General features: G+C 41.0%; 2 protein-coding genes across 2 annotated transcripts; one reads left to right on the forward strand and one right to left on the reverse strand.

The window, feature by feature from the left end:
• The first annotated feature begins 357 nt into the window (after positions 1–357).
• Positions 358–7,833, forward strand: LOC149109845 (uncharacterized). Its single transcript, XM_089293412.1, has 4 exons — positions 358–1,103; positions 2,935–4,607; positions 5,546–5,789; positions 6,472–7,833. Exons 1-4 carry the CDS (start codon positions 387–389, stop codon positions 6,883–6,885), a joined length of 3,048 nt encoding a protein of 1,015 aa, XP_089149538.1. The 5' UTR covers positions 358–386; the 3' UTR covers positions 6,886–7,833.
• Positions 7,834–8,675: 842 nt separating this feature from the next.
• LOC149109846 (uncharacterized) lies at positions 8,676–20,655 on the reverse strand. Its single transcript, XM_089293413.1, has 6 exons — positions 20,471–20,655; positions 16,675–17,042; positions 15,493–15,783; positions 13,084–14,504; positions 12,212–12,452; positions 8,676–11,232 (listed from the first exon to the last, which is right to left on the reverse strand). The coding sequence occupies exons 1-6, from the start codon at positions 20,484–20,486 to the stop codon at positions 10,765–10,767; spliced, it is 2,805 nt and encodes a 934-aa protein (XP_089149539.1). The 5' UTR covers positions 20,487–20,655; the 3' UTR covers positions 8,676–10,764.
• Between the last annotated feature and the right edge of the window lie 929 nt (positions 20,656–21,584).

Below are 21,584 nucleotides of genomic sequence, written 5' to 3' on the forward strand. Positions count from 1 at the left end.
TGTGTCGGACCACAAATAAACGTTTAAGTTTGATTCAGACAGAAAGCTAAATCCTTGAATAAAAATTTGAACCAAATTTCTCGACGTGGTTACCGACTGCAAAATAGAAAAGACCACAGCGTATTTGCTATTTTTCTTATTTATTCAATTTTCAGCAATAGAAATTAGATCAGTCTTTTCTCACGCAAAGTTTATGATTAGTTGATTACAACGACTGGAAAGAAAATTGGGATGCCCATGCTCGTTGGTGAGCTAGACCCATTTTTCAACTGACAGAGCTCAATATCAAGGCAAATCCGTCATGTTTTCAATATGCGCGTGCACAAGCGCCCGCTAATGACGCCATAAATTATGCGCAGTAAGGATGCGCAATGCAAATGTGAGGAATGACCTTAAAATCACTTTGTTGCTCGGCTTGCAGTAAAATGTCTCGACCGCCAACGATTGATGACTTTAAGAGTTTCTCTGATTTGCAAGAGGCCATTGATGAGTTTAAACGTTATTCAGATCGCACCACGAGCTTGTACGAACGAACCGTGACTTGCATTCGCGAGATCGTAGCGAGTGTTCCAGCCGATAAAGCGGAAGCAGTGCAATTCGCGATTCTGTTCTCGAAGCAGGAAGATGTGCGGAGAGAGCTTCAGAAAAGCCCTTCTGTGTTCTTCATTGGCGAAAGGAATTGTGGAAAAAGCTCCATACTAAACGAACTTCTCGGACAGAGTTCATTACCAGTTCACGAAAACCCGTGCACGGCTAGAATCGTACGAATCAAATACGCCGAGCAGTCATACGCCAGGCTCGTCGGACCGGACGGTAGAGAGGTCAAAAAAGAGTTCTTGCAAGACAAACATCTTCCTGAAAATCTCATAGTAGTCGAGGATGAGGACAGAGAGAATGAGGACAGAGAGAATGAGGAGGCCTTAGATGCCACTGTGGAAGTGGGATTAAACCATAAGCTTTTACGAAGTGGAATCGAGCTGATTGACTCACCAGGGAAGGGTGAGTCGGAAGTTTTGGATAGAGTACTGGATGACTTTTTAAGCAAAGACACCGTGCCATTATTTGTGTATGTTATCGACGGAAATACCCGACTCACATTATCGGTAAGTGCAATGTAGTTATTTGCTCGTTTATTCCTTAGAAACTGTTATGTCTTTTTTTATCTCGCTAGTCTCTTGGGGCACTTAAGTTTTTATTCATAACCAACGAAGCGTAAATTTGAATGCGAACGTGCGTTGAAAACGTCAACATAAGGGAAGAAAGGGCCCAAATTGGCAAAGTTGGGTTGACAAAAATCGACATAGTTGACATAGATTTTGGAAAACGGCTCATCAGTTGTTAGGGTTACCCCTTAAGTCAGACACCAGTATCCCACATTGACTATTTACTGGTGTGCCATTTTCACCATGTCGTGTTAAACACTCCTCTCCTCTCCATTCCTCTCCTACTGTTGTTATTCAATTGCTATTCGAGGTGAAAATAGCGTGTACAAATAGCGTGTACAATTGCCGATTTGCAAATCTGCCTTATCACAGGTAATCAAACATGGTTACGGATATTTATCAAGATCTATTTATTTGTGAAAAATTGTTGCTGCCATAATCAATCTGAAAAGTGTAATCAGTCTTGACCATGTCCCTTAGATGGGGCATATGGGGATTTTCACAAGTATTCTAGCCCCTTCGAGGGGCATTTGCAAGTTTTGTTTTGTTTTGTGTTTTTGTTTTTCTTTTCAATTACAACTGCCCAGTATATCTTGGTGTCCTTTGATCTCCTCTAACTTTCTTTGTTTTGTTTTCATAGCTAAATGTTTCCGATGTTCAGTAATTATGTTATATTGTTAGAAACTTTTTCTACAGTCTTCCGAGACTCATCGAGAATCATCTTTTGATTTTCCTAGTTCCACATATAATTGGGTTTCCTTCGCAGAACGTCGACACGATGCACATTTCGAGTTATGCAGGTCTAGATTTGAAGCAGCCCGTCCATAAACCGAGCAATTTAGAACTGTACTAAATGAAACTATTGTGGAGGCGCGGTGGCCTCATGGTTAGTGCGCTCGACCCAAGATCGAACCGTTGGGGTTCGAGCCCAGGCCGAGGAAACTGTTGTGTTCTTGGGCAAGACACTTAACCCTCACAATGCCTCCTTTTACCCAGGTGTATACATTTAATTCTTCGGGGTAACCCTGCGATGGACTAGCATCCCATCCAGGGGGGAGTAGAAATACTCCTAGTCGCTTCATGCTACGGAAGCCGGGATAAGCTCTGGCCTGATGGGCTGCTTGGCTAATATGCAGACTTACTGACTTACCCTTTTGCCTTTACCTAAAGAAACTCTGTACCTGGACAATGCCTTAAGATTCTAGCTTGTCTGCTATTCTGTTTGTTTGTTTGTTTGTTTTTATTTTTCAACTGAATGCTCGAACAAGAAAATATTCAAAGTTCAAAGTTGTTCTAGATAAAGCCTACTTTGGGGTTTGAGAGCCCACTCTACCGAAACCTATTTTGTTTCCTGTAGCATGATTGCTACGCATCCTGCAATTGACGCTTGGTTATCCCCTCCCATCCCCAGAAGTTTTATTTTCAGATCAATGGCACCTATTTATACCTTCGAGTCGAGGGAAGTACTAGGAAAGTAAATTTTGTTGGCCAACTGTCTTGACCGCTCGATGCGTGATCCAACTGGCCAATCATTATCCCAACGCGACTGATTATAATGGGTAACCGGGCCTCACCCCTAAAATTTGGGTAATCCTGTTTGTAGTGGTTTCAATTCGACCTGGCGTCATTCTGAAGTTGGTCACTAAAATAACATCGAATCCTCTCAGTGCCCATTGGAATTCATTTGTGTCTTCCCTCACTGAGCCATTGAGTTTTCTGAAAGCTAAATGTTTTCTTAACCACTTCTTTCAATTAATTTTTCTTTAATAAGGATCATGAGACGCTGGACTTCTTGAAAGACAAATTCCCCCTATCACACATTTTGTTCGTCTGCAACAAATTGGACACTACTAAAGAAGCAAAGCAATATCGCAGGGCAGCGGCTCGCAAAGATTCTCACGATGAGGAAGATGACGACGACGACGACGACGACGACGACGACGGTGGTGGTGGTTGTAGCGGTTGTCATTGTGATGGCGATGACGACGACAATGACGACGAAGACAAAGACGAGGACAAGGAAGTCAACAGAGAGGCGCAGGAGCAGGAGCATGAGGAAAAAGGAGCAGTTATTAACAAAGGAGAGGCTGTTTTCAATCAGTTGAGAGACAAGTTTGCCCTGGGAGAAACGTGGGAAACATGTCCCTTTTATTACGCTATGTCGGCAAAGGAAGTTCGCCAAGAGCGCTTGGCAAAGCGAGAGGCAGAGTCCACCAGAAGATTTCGACGATTTCAAAGCAGCCTGCAGGATCATCTTGGAAAGGTCATAAAAAACCAAACCAGAAGAGTAGTGCAGAAGCTTTTGGTACTTCAAGAAAGCTTTGCCAACGTCGTCCAGGTGCAGAGGACTTCCATGACGCAAAAAGCATCTGTTGTGACGAAAATATCACAAAAGGCAACCAAGGTGCAGAACAAAATGGTCACATCATTGTCAACAATTACACTTGAGTCACAGGAGTCAAAAAGGATTATTCTAGAGGACTTGGAATTACTAAAGATGAAGATTTTACACGAGGCCGAAGTGTATAAAGTTGAAAACCCACACAACCTTCAACGGGAATTCCAGACCATGGTAAAAGATGAGCTTCCATCTTACTCGAACATACTGCTGAACGCTGCTTTTGACGTTGCGTTTGCAAAATTTGTTGGCGACATGAAAAGCAGCATCTTGGAAAAGACATGCCAAATCCTTGAAAACGCTGTTCAAGTGCTAATGAAGGATTATGTTAATGATCTCACGATTGCTGTGACTGAGTTCAATAAAGACCTCAGCAATCCAATTTTCTCTCGCATTCTGGAGGAAATTTGCGACGTACAGTTCTTGGCAGCTAAAGCAGAAACCGATCAGCTTCTTCAACTTGTGATGAATGCACTCCTTGACTCTATGAGCGAAGTTGCCAGAACTGCATTGAGGATTGAGATCTCCGACCCTCTCTCCAAATGTCTCTGTCCGGAAGACTTGTCAAGCTATGCTGCTATTGAAATAGATGTTCTCAAGAAAACAACAAGACTGAACATTTGCGACTCTCTACTGGCTACCATTGACTTTAACCATGTAGTGGATTCAGTTCAAGAAGCTTGCACTCGTCACCTTCTGAAAATGCACGAGCAATTCATGGCTGCCTTGTCCTTATTCATCTCCTTGCAAGACGCCTTTGCTAACAGCGACATGTCATCGCAGCTTGAAGTGTTTCGTCTTTACTTTACCCCACAGATACGTAAGCTGACTGTTGAGGGAATGGCTTTGAATTTTTTACAGATCTTTGGACCCGTTACCCTCGGTCAACGTATTGCCCAAGCACGGCATGGCATTATCTATGAATGCACAAGCCGACGTTGGTGCAGAGCTTCGTCTTCCGGTCAGTGTGTGGTTAAGGTTCTTCACAAGAGAGATGTGGGAGAGAGTGCCTGGAACCAGACTGCTGTTGATTTAGTCAATATGAGGTGAGTCTAAGAGGTTTTTTTTTTTCTAAGAAAATGCATCCAAAGTTTTTAGTGAGTGAAAAGTCAAGTATAAGCAAAAAATCTAGATGCGGGGTTTTCATACCCGATGGGCTAAAGAGATCTGTCCTTCCCTCCAATGATTGATTGAAATTAAAGGAGCTACGTCACGGTTTGTGCATCTTTTTCAAGTTCGTCGTTTGGGATCCGTGTTAATCTTCACCATCCTTAACCATCCTTGTTCCTTTATGATTTGTTATGTTCTCTTTGATGTTTTTATATCTTTGTAAACTATTATTTTCAGGTTTCCTACAGTCAAAAGAGCAATTTTGCACATGATTGAGCGCTCCTTTAAAATCAGCACAAAACTAAGTTAAGAAGACTGCGACAATTTGAATTTCGTCTAACTTGTAATCGATCCACAAGTATTTACAAGTGCCTTGTTTAAATTTTAAGAGAGTGTGACTAACTTAGGTTTTCACGTAATACTTTCTTTGGGGATCTGTTCAAAAGAGGTGGAGTGGTTGTCGTTAAGGCTTTTCATAGGGAGAAGTTTTGCGATTGAAAAAAACGGTGTCGGATAATGAAATTTTCTTGTGAATTATTGCAGGGAACGATCGTTCAAGGCAATGAATCAAAGGAAATAAAATTGAACATTACATTAACATAAAAAAAAAATTCAAAATAAGCCTAACAGGTATCGAATGTTTTAGCATGAAAAGTCTAAAAAACACCATCCAATAGGGTCATAATCGGACGGGCTTTATCGAAATCTAAGCCCAACGAAAGCACTTTCGCGTCAAAGATTTGGGTAGTGCTAGTAGTTTTTTTCCGAGCTTTGAGCATGTTCACGGACTGCTGTGGTATATCGTATTTAAAAATTAGCCCAGTTATTAAACCACAAGAGAGTTCGCTGACTATGCCGTTCTTTGAATCTCTAGGGATATAATTGAGCAACTCCATGGCTCTCACACAAACCTGTTGCGCCTGCATGGCTGGGTTATCCCTGAGGTTGATATTTTACACGTCGTCATGGAGAAGGCAGACAGGGGGCTGCTGCGCGCTCTCCAAGAAAGACTACCGCTGTCCACGAGGATGCGCATAGCACTGGATATGGCTGAAGGACTAAAGGCCATTCACGATATTGATTACATTTATGAGGATCTCAAACCTGGAAACATCTTGGTTTGTATAAATCGACTACTCTTATCCTTTAAAGTCAGTTAATTTAAAGTTAGCTCCGGAATCCTTCCAGTTCTACGCAGCTGCTGTTACTGGATGATTGTATAATATTGTCGGGCGTGCTAAAACACGAAATGGCGAAATGAGGAAATTGGCACTGCGGTTAGCCTAAATAACGTTCAGGTTAGCCTAAATAGCGCTCACGTTACCCTTAAAGTCACTGACTCGACATTAATTATCTCTCAATAATTGAAAGGGTTAATCCGTACAGACACCCGTATCCAACATCAACTCTTATACCCTTAGTGCCATTTCGTCATTTCGCCATTTCGTGTTTTTAACACACCCAAAATTATCCTCTTCCTTGACAGGTTAAATTACCACAAAGGTATTGGTTTCTAAAGACTCTTGGGCTGCGTCGGTGAGAAACGTAGCCTTTTATCAACCTCAGGTTGATAAAGGTTACTTAACCTAGCATCGTAGTGAGATTGTGAAACTAAAGTTTTGGGTGTGGCGCTTTGTCGGAGCAAAGTCAACATAATGAAGTAACATTGTTAGTCTTACATGAAGTCATAACGGTGCAATATGAAACTTCTCAGTCCGAAGTGGAGTTTGGACATCTTTTTTGTTACACCGCTTTTGTTCAGAAGTACGTGGTTTAATGCTTGCTTTATTTCCTCCTCAGCTGATGTTTGATGGAACAGCCAAGATCAACCTTGCCAAACCAGAGAGTCCTTATGACATGACACCTCTGGGTGCACCATTCCACATTTCACCTGAAATGTACCAGTACCATGGTAAAGGCCACCTCAGTTACAGTTCGTACGACATCTATGCATTTGGAATGCTTCTATGGGTACTCTGTGAAGGAACTGGAACGGCACGGCCGGAAGTGTACAAAGACCTGGAAACCATTGAAGCCATGCAGAAAGTGGTGGTGGAAGGTGTTGTACCAAAGAGGCTTCCTGTGGTGAGCGATGCATGTTGGGAATTGATGAGGAGGTGCTGGGATGAAAGAGAATCCTTGCAAATGATACACCTCGTGACAAAATTGCAACTGATATTGGAAGCATGCATGTCAGAAATCAATGAAAAGTAACAGTTGTACTCATATAAATAAACTACTCTGTACCCCTTACAAATGGAATGTAGTTCCATGTCCATAATGTTAAGGGACCACGCTAGGCAGGTGAACTGATTGCGAAAAATCAAAAGTATGTAGGAAGTAGCTGAAGAATGAACATAAGATGGCTCCGTTCAGTGCACATGAAAAAATGCCTGATTCCACATGCGATTAAGAAGTTGCTCTCTAAGTAATCGAAGATGGATTACACAGTAGTAAAAAGACGGCATAACAAATGAGTGAATAAATAAATGAGTGCATGGTTGCAGTAATTCACGTATTCAGCAACATATATCCATATTTTAAGCAGTTAATATCAAATTTATCTTACCTGGTATTTAATTACGTTCAGTAAGTTCGATTTTATATCGCTCAGTTTTATGAGCTTATAATTCCAGGAAGGTTACTTTAAGTACACGTGTATTTTAGAGCAAAAAACACGAAAAATGTAGCTAGCGTAATCAACTATACCTGCGTAAATAAATCACAGTGATGATGACAATTCAATGAGTAAACGAACAAAAAGTAACGATATCGATTTTCCATTGTGCTGCGAGATTTAACAAGTTCAATGAAATAGAAATTCAAAACATAATTAATTAATGGTAATTTTCGCTGGAGGATTGCATAATTACTAATTTACAATCACTGCCAGGACTCAGTGACTTTTACGTGGTGTAGAAGACACAGAACAAAAAAAAAACAATGAAAACAGTAAGTGTTCTTTTGTGGCGCGTACTGTGTCTTCTGCATCAAGAACGAGCCGACCCCGTTTGCTTTTGAGCAATGAGACACGTACTTATTCGCCATCTCGGTATTGGTCTAGTAATCCCACAAAAGTAACTTCAAATATTCCATACGTTCAAAATGTCGGAGCTTCCTGGTTAGAAATACAATAGGAATAAATTTTTTCGGCCAAAAAAAGCCTTTAAGGAGTATGAGTTGTGTTTATTTCCACCATTGTTGATATTATCATGTCCCATTCATTTCGATTCCGGTCCCTCAGGCAGATCACAAGCTTCACGTGAATGGCGGGGGTGAAAGCTCTTCACCAAATCATTATCATGTCCCATTCATTTCGAGTCTGGTCCCTCAGGCTGCTCACAAGCTTCACGTGAATGGCGGAGGTGAAAGCTCTTCACTGAATCATTATCATGTTCCATTTATTTCGAGTCTGGTCCCTCAGGCTGCTCACAAGTTTCACGTGAATGGCGGAGGTGAAAGCTCTTCACTGAATCATTCGAATTCGATGGATCAAAACCATCTTATGCTTCGATAGACGATGAAAATGGCAAACAGGGCCAACAAGAACACCTTCCAAGAATTGCCTCAGATCACCATCGATAAGCTAGCCGAACCCCCCGAAGGTAAACGTGCTAACAAAAAAAAGGGCTACGCCCAAGTGGATAGTGATTAATAGAATTGCCGATCTCGTATGGTACCAATCTGGACCAAAAGAGAATAAAATGAAAAGCAAGAATTTACAGAGGCCTATTGACTCCGATCTTCGACAGACGACCGATGTTTATGCTAAGCACACTCTTAACACAAACAATGCAAATGTACTAGACTGTTCTAAACAAGGAAACAATAGAGAAGAGTTTATCGAGACGACGATATTGACAAATCCGGAATATCCATTCGAATTGTCTGAAAGTTAATACCAAAAGAAAGAAATCCAGTAATACCCACCTCAGTTTACCAACCAATTCTGTAGTGTCATGCGCTAGTGAGTGGACACATCAAAATAATAATAGACAGGCCTGTTTTGTACAGCTGGTGAAAAGTTTATTCAAAACATTACTTATTAACTGAAACATCTTGCAAGTTAGCTATACTTCCAAAAATACTGACAACTACAAGAACTTTAGATTATATTCCCTTGCACGTAGAATGCAACTAAGCTAAGCTTCAGAACGTTAATTATCAACTAAAAAGTCTTGCAAGTTATTTATACTCCCAAAAATACTGACAATGCAACTAGAAGAACTTTAGATTATATCCCCTTACAAGTAGAATGCAACTGAGCAAAGCTTTAGAACGTGAATTATCAACTAAAAGACTGACAAGTTATTTATACTCCCAAAAATACTGACAATGCAACTAGATGAACTTTAGATTATATTCCCTTACACGTGGAATGCAACTAAGCTAAGCTTTAGAACGTTAATTATCAACTAAAAAGTCTTGCAAGTTATTTATACTCTCAGAAATACTGACAATGCAACTAGAAGAACTTTAGATTATATTCCCTTATACATGGAATGCAACTAAGCTAAGCTTCAGAACGTTATTTACCAACTAAAAGGTCTTAAAAGTCATTTTCCACACTCCCAAAAATACTGATAACCAGGAGAAGTTTAGATTATATTCCCTCGCATGTGGAATGCAACTAAGCTAAGCTTCAGAACGTTAATTATCAACTAGAAAGTCGTAAAAGTTCTTTATACTCCCAAAAATTCTGACAACTACAAGAACTTTAGATTATATCCCCTTGCACATGCCCTGAAACTAAGCTACGCTAAGCTTCTATCTGTTGCCTGTTCTATTTCTCCTTTTACTTTTCTTTTTCTTGGTGGGGCGTTGGGAGTAGAGATTTTTAAAATACCTTGTGGAAGTTGACTCGACAATAAAAATCGAAAACCATCTTTACAAGTATTTCAACGAAGATCTGCCAAAAACGGCAATACTTCTCCCCTCAGTGGAAATATCACTGTTGAAACTTTTCTCACTGTATCAACGCCCTCTTATTTAGTTTTGATACTTAATACGAGGTAGCTAGCTCGCCCGTCTTTCCTATCGCTGTTTCACATGAAACGATGCGAGGTATAACTGAAGAATATGGCTGACTCAGCTCTAACAACAGATCTTGATGACGCAGCCTTAAAGTTCTATCAAGCTCATTGAATTAATATTCTCTTGTTAATTCTATCATTTAGCAGGATGTAGTTAGCCATTGAAAACTGCTCCTCGACTAGCTCATCCGTCTTTCCTATCACCATTTTACATAGCCGAAAACGATGCGAGGCTCAACTAGTTGAAGAATATCGCTGCCCCCAAAATCGGATCCCGAGGGCGCAGTCTGAAAAGAACCTACTCTTCAAGTTCCATCGATGACTATCCGTCTTGTTTATGATATTTGTCAGTGTTTCTCCATCTAACCAAACTTAGAACTAATTTTTAGGTGTACTTCACGAAAATGGTTATTATGGTATAGAAACAATGATATTCTGGTGTAAACAATTGACACTGTTTTGTCCATTCATCAAATTAAACTGGATGCTGAAATCGTAACCGGAACCAGAGGTCTTCTTTTGCCAGTTGACGACGGCCAATATACGACTGATAACTGACGACCGACGACAACAATACTAATAACAACTTAACGGTATTACTTTATCATGTAGGTCAGGGTTTTTATGGTCATTCTGTGGCCTACAAACCGGTCGTAAAACTTAGTTTAGATCAACCTGTATACCAACGCGATCAGTAACATTTGAAATCATCTCTATTTACAAGTTTCTAACACGTATTTAAGGCCTCAATTATTCACATTTGTAATAAAAAAAAAACAGCACGACCTGTCCCTTTAGTAACGCTAAACACTTCCAAACAATGAGACGCATGGTCGCCACAGACATCTAACATTTGTCTTCTACAACAAACGTTATAGTGCAAGACACACTGCAAGATTTCAAAGAGGAAGGCGTTAACCCTGAATCGTGCGAATTTATTTTTGAGAAAAGCTCTGCAAAACATGACAAATTTGGTGGAAGTTCCTTCGTTTTCTTTTAGAGATAAATCTAACATTCGACTCAAACAATCGAGTTCGCTTTTACAAACTTGTTTTTTTTTTTACAGACTTGTAACTTCATAAACTTCATAGTAAGATAGCATCTCAGCGACTTGTAATTTGAAGTTATCCATCAATGACATTAGAATGCCTTCTTGTCGCTGAGCATTAAACATGGTATGGACAATTTTTAGCGCTTTCACCTTTCCGCCCGAATGCCGGACCCCCGGGTCCTTCCACCGAGAGACGTGATCAGAATCTTTCGCCTGGTTGATGGCAGTATACACCTCGTTTACGTTGCTTGTCTGAGCGTAGGCTGGCCTGTCGTACTTTTCTCCCAACAGCAACAAGAGCAGAACAGCAAGGCTGTACGCACAGTGGGTTTGAAGAGTACTCACCGTGTCAGGGTCAACCTTGCAGGCACCTGGATTCCCACGTGGTACGTGGAAAGGCGCTAAATTGTCGGGATAAGGGATTGAATCATCTCTTGGCTTGGAGACGTTTAGTTTTGCGTTCAGTTCAACATCAAGCTGTTAAGGGACAGACACTATAAATTAATGTGATTTAGACAATCTAGACAATAAGTAATTTGTTCTTAAGATGATGTGCAGTTTTCGAGACAAATTCACAATTACAAAGTGCTACGTTCGAATTTTGAGACTTTTCCCCCCGCGTCCTGATTTTGTCTTTCGACATATTTTGCTTCGTCTATAGATCGTTTTCGCGTGACGTCATTACTTTCTAAAATCCAAAACTAAAGAGCCACCAACGTTTTTATCCTCATCAGGCATAAGAGTCGGCATATTTATATCTGTCTACAATTTTACAGCTCAATAGGGTGTTTCGTTTGGAAACCAGAGCATTTTAAATTTCAGGGTTATGGAGGTGCGTGACACAAGTTTGTTGAAAAATATATAGTTATCTCATGATCTTGAGCCTTTTTAGAAGTTAGAGCATTAGGTAAAGTGCTTATGTAAATGCTTGTTTGTTCAGAACTGATAATCAGTCGCCTAGATAGCCAAAGTAAGTTCCAGATGTTTACACTATTTTCCGGCCGCCATATTGGTGTACCACGGATGTACACCAACATGACGTTTCCATACTGGGCTCTGTAAATTTCTGCGAAACATTTCCACGAATATCTGCAGTTTGGGGAAACGCACAGGCCTAAAACTTGGAGAGGTGTCTCATTTAGTTATGTTCTATAACATCACAATTTCTTAGCCTTTTCCGCAGGATAGTTTTCGATTTAGTTTTGTATTGCGTGACAATGAAAACGAGCAATAGCTTGTCAGTGTTTCTATGAGCAAATCTCCTAAGAGGGAATGCCCACGGCTGACATCAAGCCAGTGGTGCCACATAATGTTTCATTTCCTATGGCAGTACTAGACACGTGGTGCGGGTTTCTTTTTTGACATGTCTTTAAACCCGCCAAGCCCCCACGAAGATTGCCAAGGGAAAACCTGAAACTTGAAACAATCGAGGAAATGAGTAAAAAATTATAAGTACCAGAACATTTGTAATCCTCAAGTCCACATGGTGAATGCCTCTGATCCAGCAATTCTCGAGGGCGTCAATCATTTGCTGTACTATTTTCAATCCTTGGACCAGTTTGATGGGATTCTCCTGGCCACTCTGTAGACGCTCAAACAAGTCTGTGTTCATCCTTGGAAACAGGACAGTGACTTCATTGCTTCCATCCAGAATCAATGAAACAGGTTTTAAAATTGTGGAAATGTCTTCTTGAATCCTACAGGTATTAAAGGAAACGTTTGACTTTTACCTCGACGTCCTAAAGAGAGCATTTCTGTACGGACGCAATCGTCAGGCTAGAAAAATCAATTTTGTTCTCTCCAGAACAAAAAAATTTACACCATAGAAATTTGTAAACAGAACAATGCACTGCTAGTCTGAACGCACATGGGGGTTTGGGATCAACGCAGACTTTGTGCGTTCCCCTGCACCCCCCCCCCGCCCCCCCCCCCCCCCAATCCTGCTCTTTTTCTAAACTGAAGCTTTTTTGTGAGGCTTAATTAAGGCCTATTTGATTTTCATTTTTCATCATACTTATCAAAGACAAAGAAAACAGTACCCTAGGTGCCAGAGGGTTTTTTGTTTCGTAGCGAAAACGCTGTCAGTGAACGGCGAAGTGAGCCCTATGAGTACTCTGCAATAATATATCCTAACAGTATCAATGTAAAACAACGAAGAACCGGTTTCGAGAATGACAGAAGTCATCACCAAAAAAATAACATTTTTTTCGATAATAACATTAATTCTCTCAGCTAGAACCACACGAAATGTATAAGACCATTTAGGAGAACTTGCGTGTAGACCCTGGGGCTTAAAGGGATTTTATGTCTTAAAATGCTATATCTTACCTTCTTGAGGTTCTTGTAATGCCTAACAGGTGTTCATCTTGCTTTGCCTCGTCGCTGGTCAGTTGTTTTATTACTTGAAGCTTGTCAGACCTGTCCTCAAACACTTGACCTCTGTGACCCTTTCTTCCCACTCGAGCCCCAACCGCTGCTTTCCAGAGAACTTCACACGCCAGCGACTGATACAGAGCTTTAGCTTTGCACATCAGTCTTGCAAAGAATGGGGAGCGATCACAGGCAAATTTTCGCTGGACGTCTGTCTGCGTCGCGGCCTCTCGGCAAAATAGTCTCATGTGGGCCAGGTTAACTTCGAATAGCTTATGACCACTCTCGACATCTGATAGTATGTTAAAACTTATTCTGACAGCGATGGCATCACAGTCAACGCTATCTAACACACCTTTAGCAATATTCCTCTTCCATTGTTCATTGAGCGTGGTTCCTTTTCCCCTTATGGCGGACCACACGTCGCCAAAGACTTTCTTAGCGTCATCAATAAGTTTCACGCCACTTTTCATCAAGGCATAATCGAAATGAACACATGCGTTTCTATCTTGGAAATGCTGGAGAAAGCTGTACTCTAGTTGCTTCTTGACGAGGTTGGATAGACGACCCTCATCTCTCGTGACCTCGCTGAACTCACTTTCCAGAGTTTCCCGCAGCTTCTTTGTGATGGAAGAGACCGCCTTTCGTACGTTGTCCATTGCAATGTTCATAACCTTGAACAACACCATGTCTTTGATTTGTCTTCGACACTGTTCCACGACTTCGTTTCGCCCAACAACGTCTCCTATCTTAATTGCATTAAACTGCATTTGGCCTGCCTCAGTTTCGATTCTTTTCTCATTGATGCGGATGGCTTCTGCAACGATTGCGGCAAATTTAGACTGGTTTTTGCTAACATAATCTCTCATCTTGTTGACATACTGCAGTTCTTTCACTTCTAGCTCATCAAATAACTCATTCTGGGGAGGTATTCTATCTTCCTTGAAATCATAACTCAAGAAAAAATCGAAGACTCTCTCTTGGATCTGACAGAGAAGTTCAGTGGCCGACTTCAAGTGTGCATTTACTCCAAAGGCGACGAACTGCAGAAGCTTGGACTTCAGCACATCAAACTGCTCTGTATATCGATTGGGCTCGTTGTTCAGTCGAGCGTGTCTCACTTCTTTAGATGACAAACCGTGAAAGAATGGACATTCTGTCCACGGAATGTCTTTAGGCACCATTTGACATTCTGCAAGAGCTTGATAGACCAGTTGCTCTTTTTCCTCGCCACAAATCGGACTAGGCTCTTCATCGTCTTCCAAGTCAGAGTCTCTGTCGAATTTTTGAGCTGTCTTGTCTTTGTCCACCTTGTTGCACAAGTAGAAAATGGGCAAATTTCCAACTTTTTCCTTCAGCTTTAGAAGAAATCCTCTTTCCTTGAAAACGAGGAAGATAAATGACAAAACAGATTTAAACTAAATGGCCACACTTGGTACAAAACGTCTGAAATTATTGGGACAATGTTAACTGCGGTTTATCCACGTTGTAACGACAACACGCAACTCTCAAAAACTTGTCATCAAGAATGCGTGCGTCACGTTCGAGGGAGAGACCCGTGCTTGCGAATCGTAGAGTTTAGTAGAACCAAAGCGGAGGAAAACATATAACATAATATATAGATTTAGTCAAACCTAGAAGCGGAGCTCCTGGGCCGGGTTGTTCAAAGCCCGTTAAGCTAACTCAAGATAAGCGAGAATTTTGATTTGAGTTTTGTAACTTTACGGTGAAGTTTTCCGTTTCTGTTGTTTAGCCTTCTGTTTTGAGTTTGAATAATCTCAAGGTCCTCAAAATACACAAAACAAAAGCAATGAAAAACATTTGTATACAAGAAAAATTATACTTCGGTTAACTTTTATAATCCTGGGTTAGCGTTAATCGGCTTCCAAACAACCCGGCCAATAAGTTAACCTAACATGAGCCCGCGATCCAATCGAAAACCAGCACTTGGTCGGCGGTCAACTTCAAAAAACATGTGACCTCGACGAGCTCTAAGCTTGAGCCCGCGATATGGCTATGTGCTACTGGTCAACGGATGCCTTGTTTTGACAGGTGTCAATTGACCATAACATGGCTGCGCAATATTAAAGAGGCACGCTAGAAACCGAGAGGTGCATGTCTATGTCAACCTATTTGCTGGAGTATGGCCGCCATCTTACGCGACTTCGTCGCCTTCGTCGTGCGTACGCACCCCCGAGCAGTACAGCTAGCCATGGTAATCATGAGAAAATCAATTCATGGGTTTCCTTTTCTTTCCTATATGAGTATGGGGCTCCGCTTGGAGCTCCGCTATAATCCCCTCTGTAGGATAGAAAGATTTTTTGGACATCAATAACCGTTTTGAGCAACACGTGCAGCATTACTGACCTGTAATCTCAGGGAGGAATTCCCATCTACGACGTAAATGATAACTTGAAGAGCACCGTGAATGCACTCGTCGACAACCTTATCGAGGGCTTCGTTCTCGCTCATCCCAGGTGCATCAATAACTTCCAGATGGCCATTTTGGAGAAGCGAGTTGTTCAGACCCACTTCGACCACGGCGTTTATCCAGGACGGATCACCTCTCCTACTTTCATCCAGCTCTATTGCCTCTTTCGGTAGTTTCTTCTTACTGAAGAAATGTTTGTCCTCAGAAGGTCTAGACTCATCCAAAACCTTGCAATGTAAAAGCAATATTTTGCTCAGTTCTGTATGATTGACAGGTAATTGAGTCAGGTAGATTAATCTTTTTTGCAAATGAGAGGATTAAGACTTACAAAAAGCAAAACGACAAAGTGGAATAATATAATACTGGTGGTGCTGAGTTTGAGCATGTTATTCAAAATGCTAGAGTCCTAGTGTTGTGTTCATAGACAAAGCCCCTCTTTCCCTCACGTTGCCTCTCTCCATCCAGGTATGTAAAAGGGTACCACTGAATTCTTGGAGGCACCTGACACGGGAAACGGATTAGCAGATGCGCTGTAAACGATTCATTAGTTTGTTACGTTTATTTGTCTTTTCTTTTCTCATCTACATTTTGTAGTTATACTTTAGTTTGTAGGTCCACATCAGCTTTTTAGCTGCCTTTTAATGACCTACATGACAAATAAAAGTATGTATGTATCGAACGGAAGAGATACCATCATCCAGGTGTGCAAAAGGGCGTGCAAAAGGGCGCTACCGAATTCTTGGAGGCACCTGACATGGGAAACGGATAAGCAAACGCTGTATGGAGCGGAAGAGGTACCATCATCCAGGTGTGCAAATGGGTGCCTCTGAATTCTTGGAGCCACCTTGCAAGTGGATTGTCAGATTCTGTATCGGGCGAGCGAGGTAACAACATTGGTAGTCGCTTCAGACTCAGAAGCGCATTGTTAGGCCTCTAGCAGTATGATTTCCAAGACTGCAAAACACTTAGTAGTTGATTAACTACACAACTACTACACAATCATAAAAGACACGAGATACCGAAGCATAGTCAATGTTTTGGCGATCAAAAGCTTTCGACGCTGTCACAGCGTCTTTCTCAAGTGGAAACTGACTTCAAACAGCAACATAACCCATTACCTGGACATAATTCTCTCGGCTGTATTTCAGACGAACTATGCGGGATGTACATGGCACTTCAGACGTTGGCATAAATGACCCACCGAGGAGTTCGTTAACAAATGAACTCTTTCCACTGTTCGTTTGACCAACAACTAATAAGGTAGATTTCTTGGCAGAATAAGACTCCAGACGTTGTCTTTCCGTGTCCGTCATTAAATCGGTTTTCAAGTTTTCATGCAGCGCTGCCTTCATGTGGTCAATAAACTGTTGTGTTTCCAGTGAGCACTGTTCAAAGTAGGTGATGAGGGAGGTCAGTTCTTTGAACTGATCCTCAAATGAAAAAGCGACAACTTCTTCCAATACTGCATAGGCACCGTCACTAGGAGCTGCAATGAAGTAGTAATTTGTAACTGAGTCACTTCAGCGCAAACTCATGACAACAAGAAGATGACATCTGGTTATGCCGTAGTTCTCTGCATGGTAATTAATTTGCTGGAATCAGGAAACATAAAAGGCTCTTTAAGCCAAATTTAAAATCTTTTAGTCTAACATTCTGTTTCGTTTGATGATTTTTTTGGTTAATTTTCGTTCTTTGGAGGCTAACAGTCCCGCGAATAAGCAAAGGATTCGGAAGAGTCAAAAATTGTGATCCTAACACTGGTAACGATAAGTAAACTGAATCGAGGACCCCTAAAGGTTTTGAACATTACTGAGAGCCCGGCGGGTAGTAGTCTTCCCGATGTCTTCTCGCTCTCAAAAGATAAAGCATTTGCGATTGTATTCCAAATAACAGAAAATCATACATCAAAGTTAAGATTATTGGTGAATTAGTAGAACCTGGTACGGGTAAGATTACCACTGCGCATGTACCAAGCGCACTTAGGAAAGGATGAGTGGATGTAGGTCTAAAGAAATGATATATAAGATTGAAAATAATATATATTTAGCCAGGCCTAAAAGCGGAGCTCCTAGGTCGGGTTGTTCAAAGCTCGTTAAGGTAACCCAGGAAAAGCAAGAATTTTGATTTAAGGTGGCTCCCTATAATTTTACAATCGCACGCGCGCTGAGGACGTAAGCTCAGGCAATCTGCGCGCGTTCGAAGGAAAACGTCTGTCTCTTTCGATATTTATGACGTCAACATGAGCTCAAAAAGCAAAACTGACAGTGAATTTTCTCGCGTTTCCTTCGGTGAAATTCCGTAGAATTTGGCAGACTGGCAGTAAACAGTGCACTTTAGTCGGAGCTTGTCTTTCAGGGAAATCTATGAGACCAGTTTTTTTACAGCGGTAAAAGACATAAATTTGCAAGAATCGAAAAAACTATTTGTACAAACCCTACTTTTTTCGTGTTTAAAATTCATATCCCGTAGGATGCCAAGTGCTGTGAAAATTCTGCAAGATTTCACCGAAGTAATTTCAAGAAAATTAAAACTAAACCCAAAATGATAGTAAAACAGTATTTTGAGGACTGGGTGTAAAAACGAACGCGAAAACGGCATTCAAAACATAACGCTTACGCGCGAAACGCCAAAGAGGATTACCCTATGGAGCCACCTTAGGTTTTGTAACTTTGCAGTGAGGTTTTCCGTACATTGTAAACATTTGTATAAAGAAATATTTATACTTCAGTCAACTTTTAATCCTGGGTGACAGTTAACTGGCTTCTGAACAACCCAACCCTGCTTACAACAGGTTAACCTGACATGAGCCTGCAATCCAATCAAAAGCCAGCACTTGGTCAGTGGTCAACTTAGAAAAGCACACATGACCTCAGTGAGCTCTAAACTTGAGCCCACAATATGGTCACGATACTGATCAGCAGATACCTTGTTTTGACAGGTGTCAATTGACCATGACATGGATGTCCAATATCAAAGAACGCTATAAACCAAGGATGCACATCTCTATCAACCTATTAGCTGGAGTTTGGCCACCATCTTGGGTGACTGTGTCGTCACTGTCACCGTGCACAGACACCCATGAGCAATACTGCTAGCCATGATAACCATGAGAAATCAATTCATGGGTTTTGTTTTCCTTCCTATGAGTATGGCGCTCCACTTGGCAGCCCATCGGGCCACCGGAGCCCGCTCCAAATTCTATAGTCACAAAATTGATGTATATACAGGTTTATACCAGAAAACAAAAAGAACAATGATTCAACTGGTCCAAATGAAGTAAAAATAACCATGTTCAGACACCAAACCTTGGCTAAGAATATTACTAGCTGAGCTTTCATCATTTGACATGACTGAAGCACAACACAATTATTTTTTTTCTGTATTTGCTCTTGTATTTTCATCATGTACAGAAATAATGTTATACCATAAAAATTTGATTATTATACCCCGGGAGGTCAGGGGCTTATTTTCTTTTCAAAAGCTTTGTAAAGGGCTGGGACTTTTTAGGAAGGGTGAACCTTCTTTCAAATCACACAAAGGAGGGCTAAATGAGACTAGCTATTGTTTATTTATGATAAAAGAACAAAATGTAAGTGGTCAAGCTTCAAATTGAATTTACACTGTATTTCTGTCAATTCATTTTACTTTCTCAGCCTACAATATTGGGGAGAGACGGTCGGGGTGGGGAGGCAGAGGCCTTAGAGAAGGGAAGTGTGCAGAGAAAATGAAGTTCTAATCAGACCTTCTTAAACTAGGTGAGAGGAAATCCCAAGTGAAGCAAGGATGACACCAGAAATAAGGTCAGACTTCATTTCAGAGAAGACACTAGTAGCAGGCATAACTATGGAAATAAATCTTTCCCATCAGACTGAAACCCAAACAGATTGCTAACTGCCTTATTGGATACAACTAAGTTTAAGGCCCTATTAGGAATTTTCGGAATACAGGATATTGAGGCAATAAAATTAATGAGATGCAGGATATTTGGGGAAAAAGTTAATGGGATATGGCATATTTGCAACAGATATCCCAAGATATCAAGTGGGATAGTTGTTACCTTTTGCAGTTGGAATTAGCCAGATACAGAACATTTAGGCCAAAAATTAACAGGATTTGGGATACTCAGATTCCTCCCCCTGCCCCCCCCCCCCCCCCCCCCACCCCAACCCAGCTGATGCAGCCTAAAGTCCACCTAACTGAAGCTGAACGTGTGGACCAGAATGGGCCAGAATAGGTTGAAATGAGCTGAATTAGAAGATAATTTAAACATGACAGAAGGAGATAAAAAGTCTCCTATGCCAGTTATTAGTACACAAATTACATGTGTACATAGCATACATTGAGAAGCATTGCAAAGCTAATGTCCTTGGGTACAAATAATGTAACCTTTACATGCACATCATACAAGTCAGTCAAGGGATAACTTTTCAAATAACACGTAATAGCTTCATTTGTAACAAATGATTTAGACTGACTCCGTTGAAATAATTTCCTTCTGGACATTCCATTCCTGTCCATTCTGTTGAAAAGTGTTAACTAAATTACCCACCTCAATCATAACATATCTGTTTAATTATGCAAAATACAGGAGAAAAAAATCCTGTAAAAGAGACACCTTTTAAAAAGCGGAAGCTAGAAGGTTTTAACCTTAAAAGCACTGAAAGCAATATTTCGGTTATTCACATTTAGTCATTTACATAAATATATGATTGATTTCGGTTTTAGTGGCTCAGTGTCGCTGAATGCCATCTAAACCACAATATGAAGCATTCTTTGTTATCAAAGAAACGGTTTGTACCCTAGTAGTGTAATCATTTCGTTTCGTTCGACGTGCAAATGGACGAAGACCACAAATTGCACTTAGCTGATAGTCGACATACAAGTCGAGCACACGAGCAACAACGCTTTACTTACCTTCAGAGGCAGCCATGTTCGTGAGCAAGCAATCAGTTCAGCTGTGATTCACAGAGAACATCTACAGCGTGAAATCATTTAGTACAGACGAACAGAACAGGCCACGTTCTCTAGTTTCATTCCAGGTTCAGTTTGGAGATTCTCGGAAAAACGAAATTGAAAACCAACATCGCGTGACATACACTGAGTAACAAAAAGAAAATTTGTATTGGAATGGACTTGTCAACGGAACGGATGATGGAGGTTAAATTTGGGTTTCGACAAAACACTGACTCCCGGTCAACTGACCCCCTACTGACCCCCTACTGACCCCCCTACTGACCGCCTATAAAATCAATGGGAAAATTAAAATTAAAAAAGCCCAGAACTATCAATGGGACCGATTCAAGTTCATCAATAAATTTAGTTAACCTGAAACTTCCAAGATGGCTGACGCGTTGCAGATTTCCGACTCTCTTGTTCTCCTTTGACTGTTTAGTGGAGGTTTTATTGACGGAAAATCGAGCAGAGACTAAGCTTCAATATCATCAAATACTGTTTACGTACGCATTCGAAAATAAAGCAAAGAGAAACGCTGACAAATGAGCAGGCTCGCAAAAGGCTAGTGATCGTGAGAGCGACACGAACACGCGCGTAAACCTCAACCGGAAGACGAATTTCACAAGGTAGTTCCAGGCCTCTCGCCTTGTTTTCGCATTTTAAGAACTGTAGTAACTGTAGTATAAACCATTTGGAAAAGCCCGGTGGATTACTTTCTCCTTGGTGCATGAAGCGTAGTTTGTGCATGTGGAAGGCAAGGGACATGGGGCCACAAGGTTGCTCATCATTTGTCAGAATAAACCAGTTGATGTAACCGTTGAATGGTGGTTAGGGTTTTAACGAAATCGCCAAACTAACCAAATAAGTCAGAGATGGTACTTACCATTAGCAATTTGATTTCCCGTAACTGTTTTTGGTTGATGAGAGAGTGGAAACTGGCAAAAAGTCAACAAGTGGTTACAAATGGTAAGGAATTTTCCACCATTCCATTCCAAATGGAAAAAGAAGACTACCACTAAAGGTAGTCTACAATTTTCCAATGGATTTTCCCAACTTTCAAATGAAATTTTCACTG

This window comes from Orbicella faveolata, unplaced genomic scaffold (assembly GCF_042242905.1).
Source record: "Orbicella faveolata isolate gen_17 unplaced genomic scaffold, um_ofav_v1 contig_25, whole genome shotgun sequence".
In the NCBI taxonomy this organism is placed as follows: Eukaryota; Metazoa; Cnidaria; class Anthozoa; order Scleractinia; family Merulinidae; genus Orbicella; species Orbicella faveolata.

Bases quoted from the DNA above. Each gene is read 5' to 3' on its own strand.
- LOC149109845 (XM_089293412.1), top strand. From the start codon at position 387: ATGACCTTAAAATCACTTTGTTGCTCGGCTTGCAGTAAAATGTCTCGA. The intron at 1,104-2,934 runs GTAAGTGCAATG...TTCTTTAATAAG, and splicing joins ATACCCGACTCACATTATCG to GATCATGAGACGCTGGACTT. The intron at 4,608-5,545 runs GTGAGTCTAAGA...TTGAATCTCTAG, and splicing joins GTTGATTTAGTCAATATGAG to GGATATAATTGAGCAACTCC.
- LOC149109846 (XM_089293413.1), bottom strand. The intron at 15,784-16,674 runs GTAATGGGTTAT...TTACATTGCAAG, and splicing joins GCCGAGAGAATTATGTCCAG to GTTTTGGATGAGTCTAGACC. The intron at 11,233-12,211 runs GTACTTATAATT...GTCCCTTAACAG, and splicing joins TGAGGATTACAAATGTTCTG to CTTGATGTTGAACTGAACGC.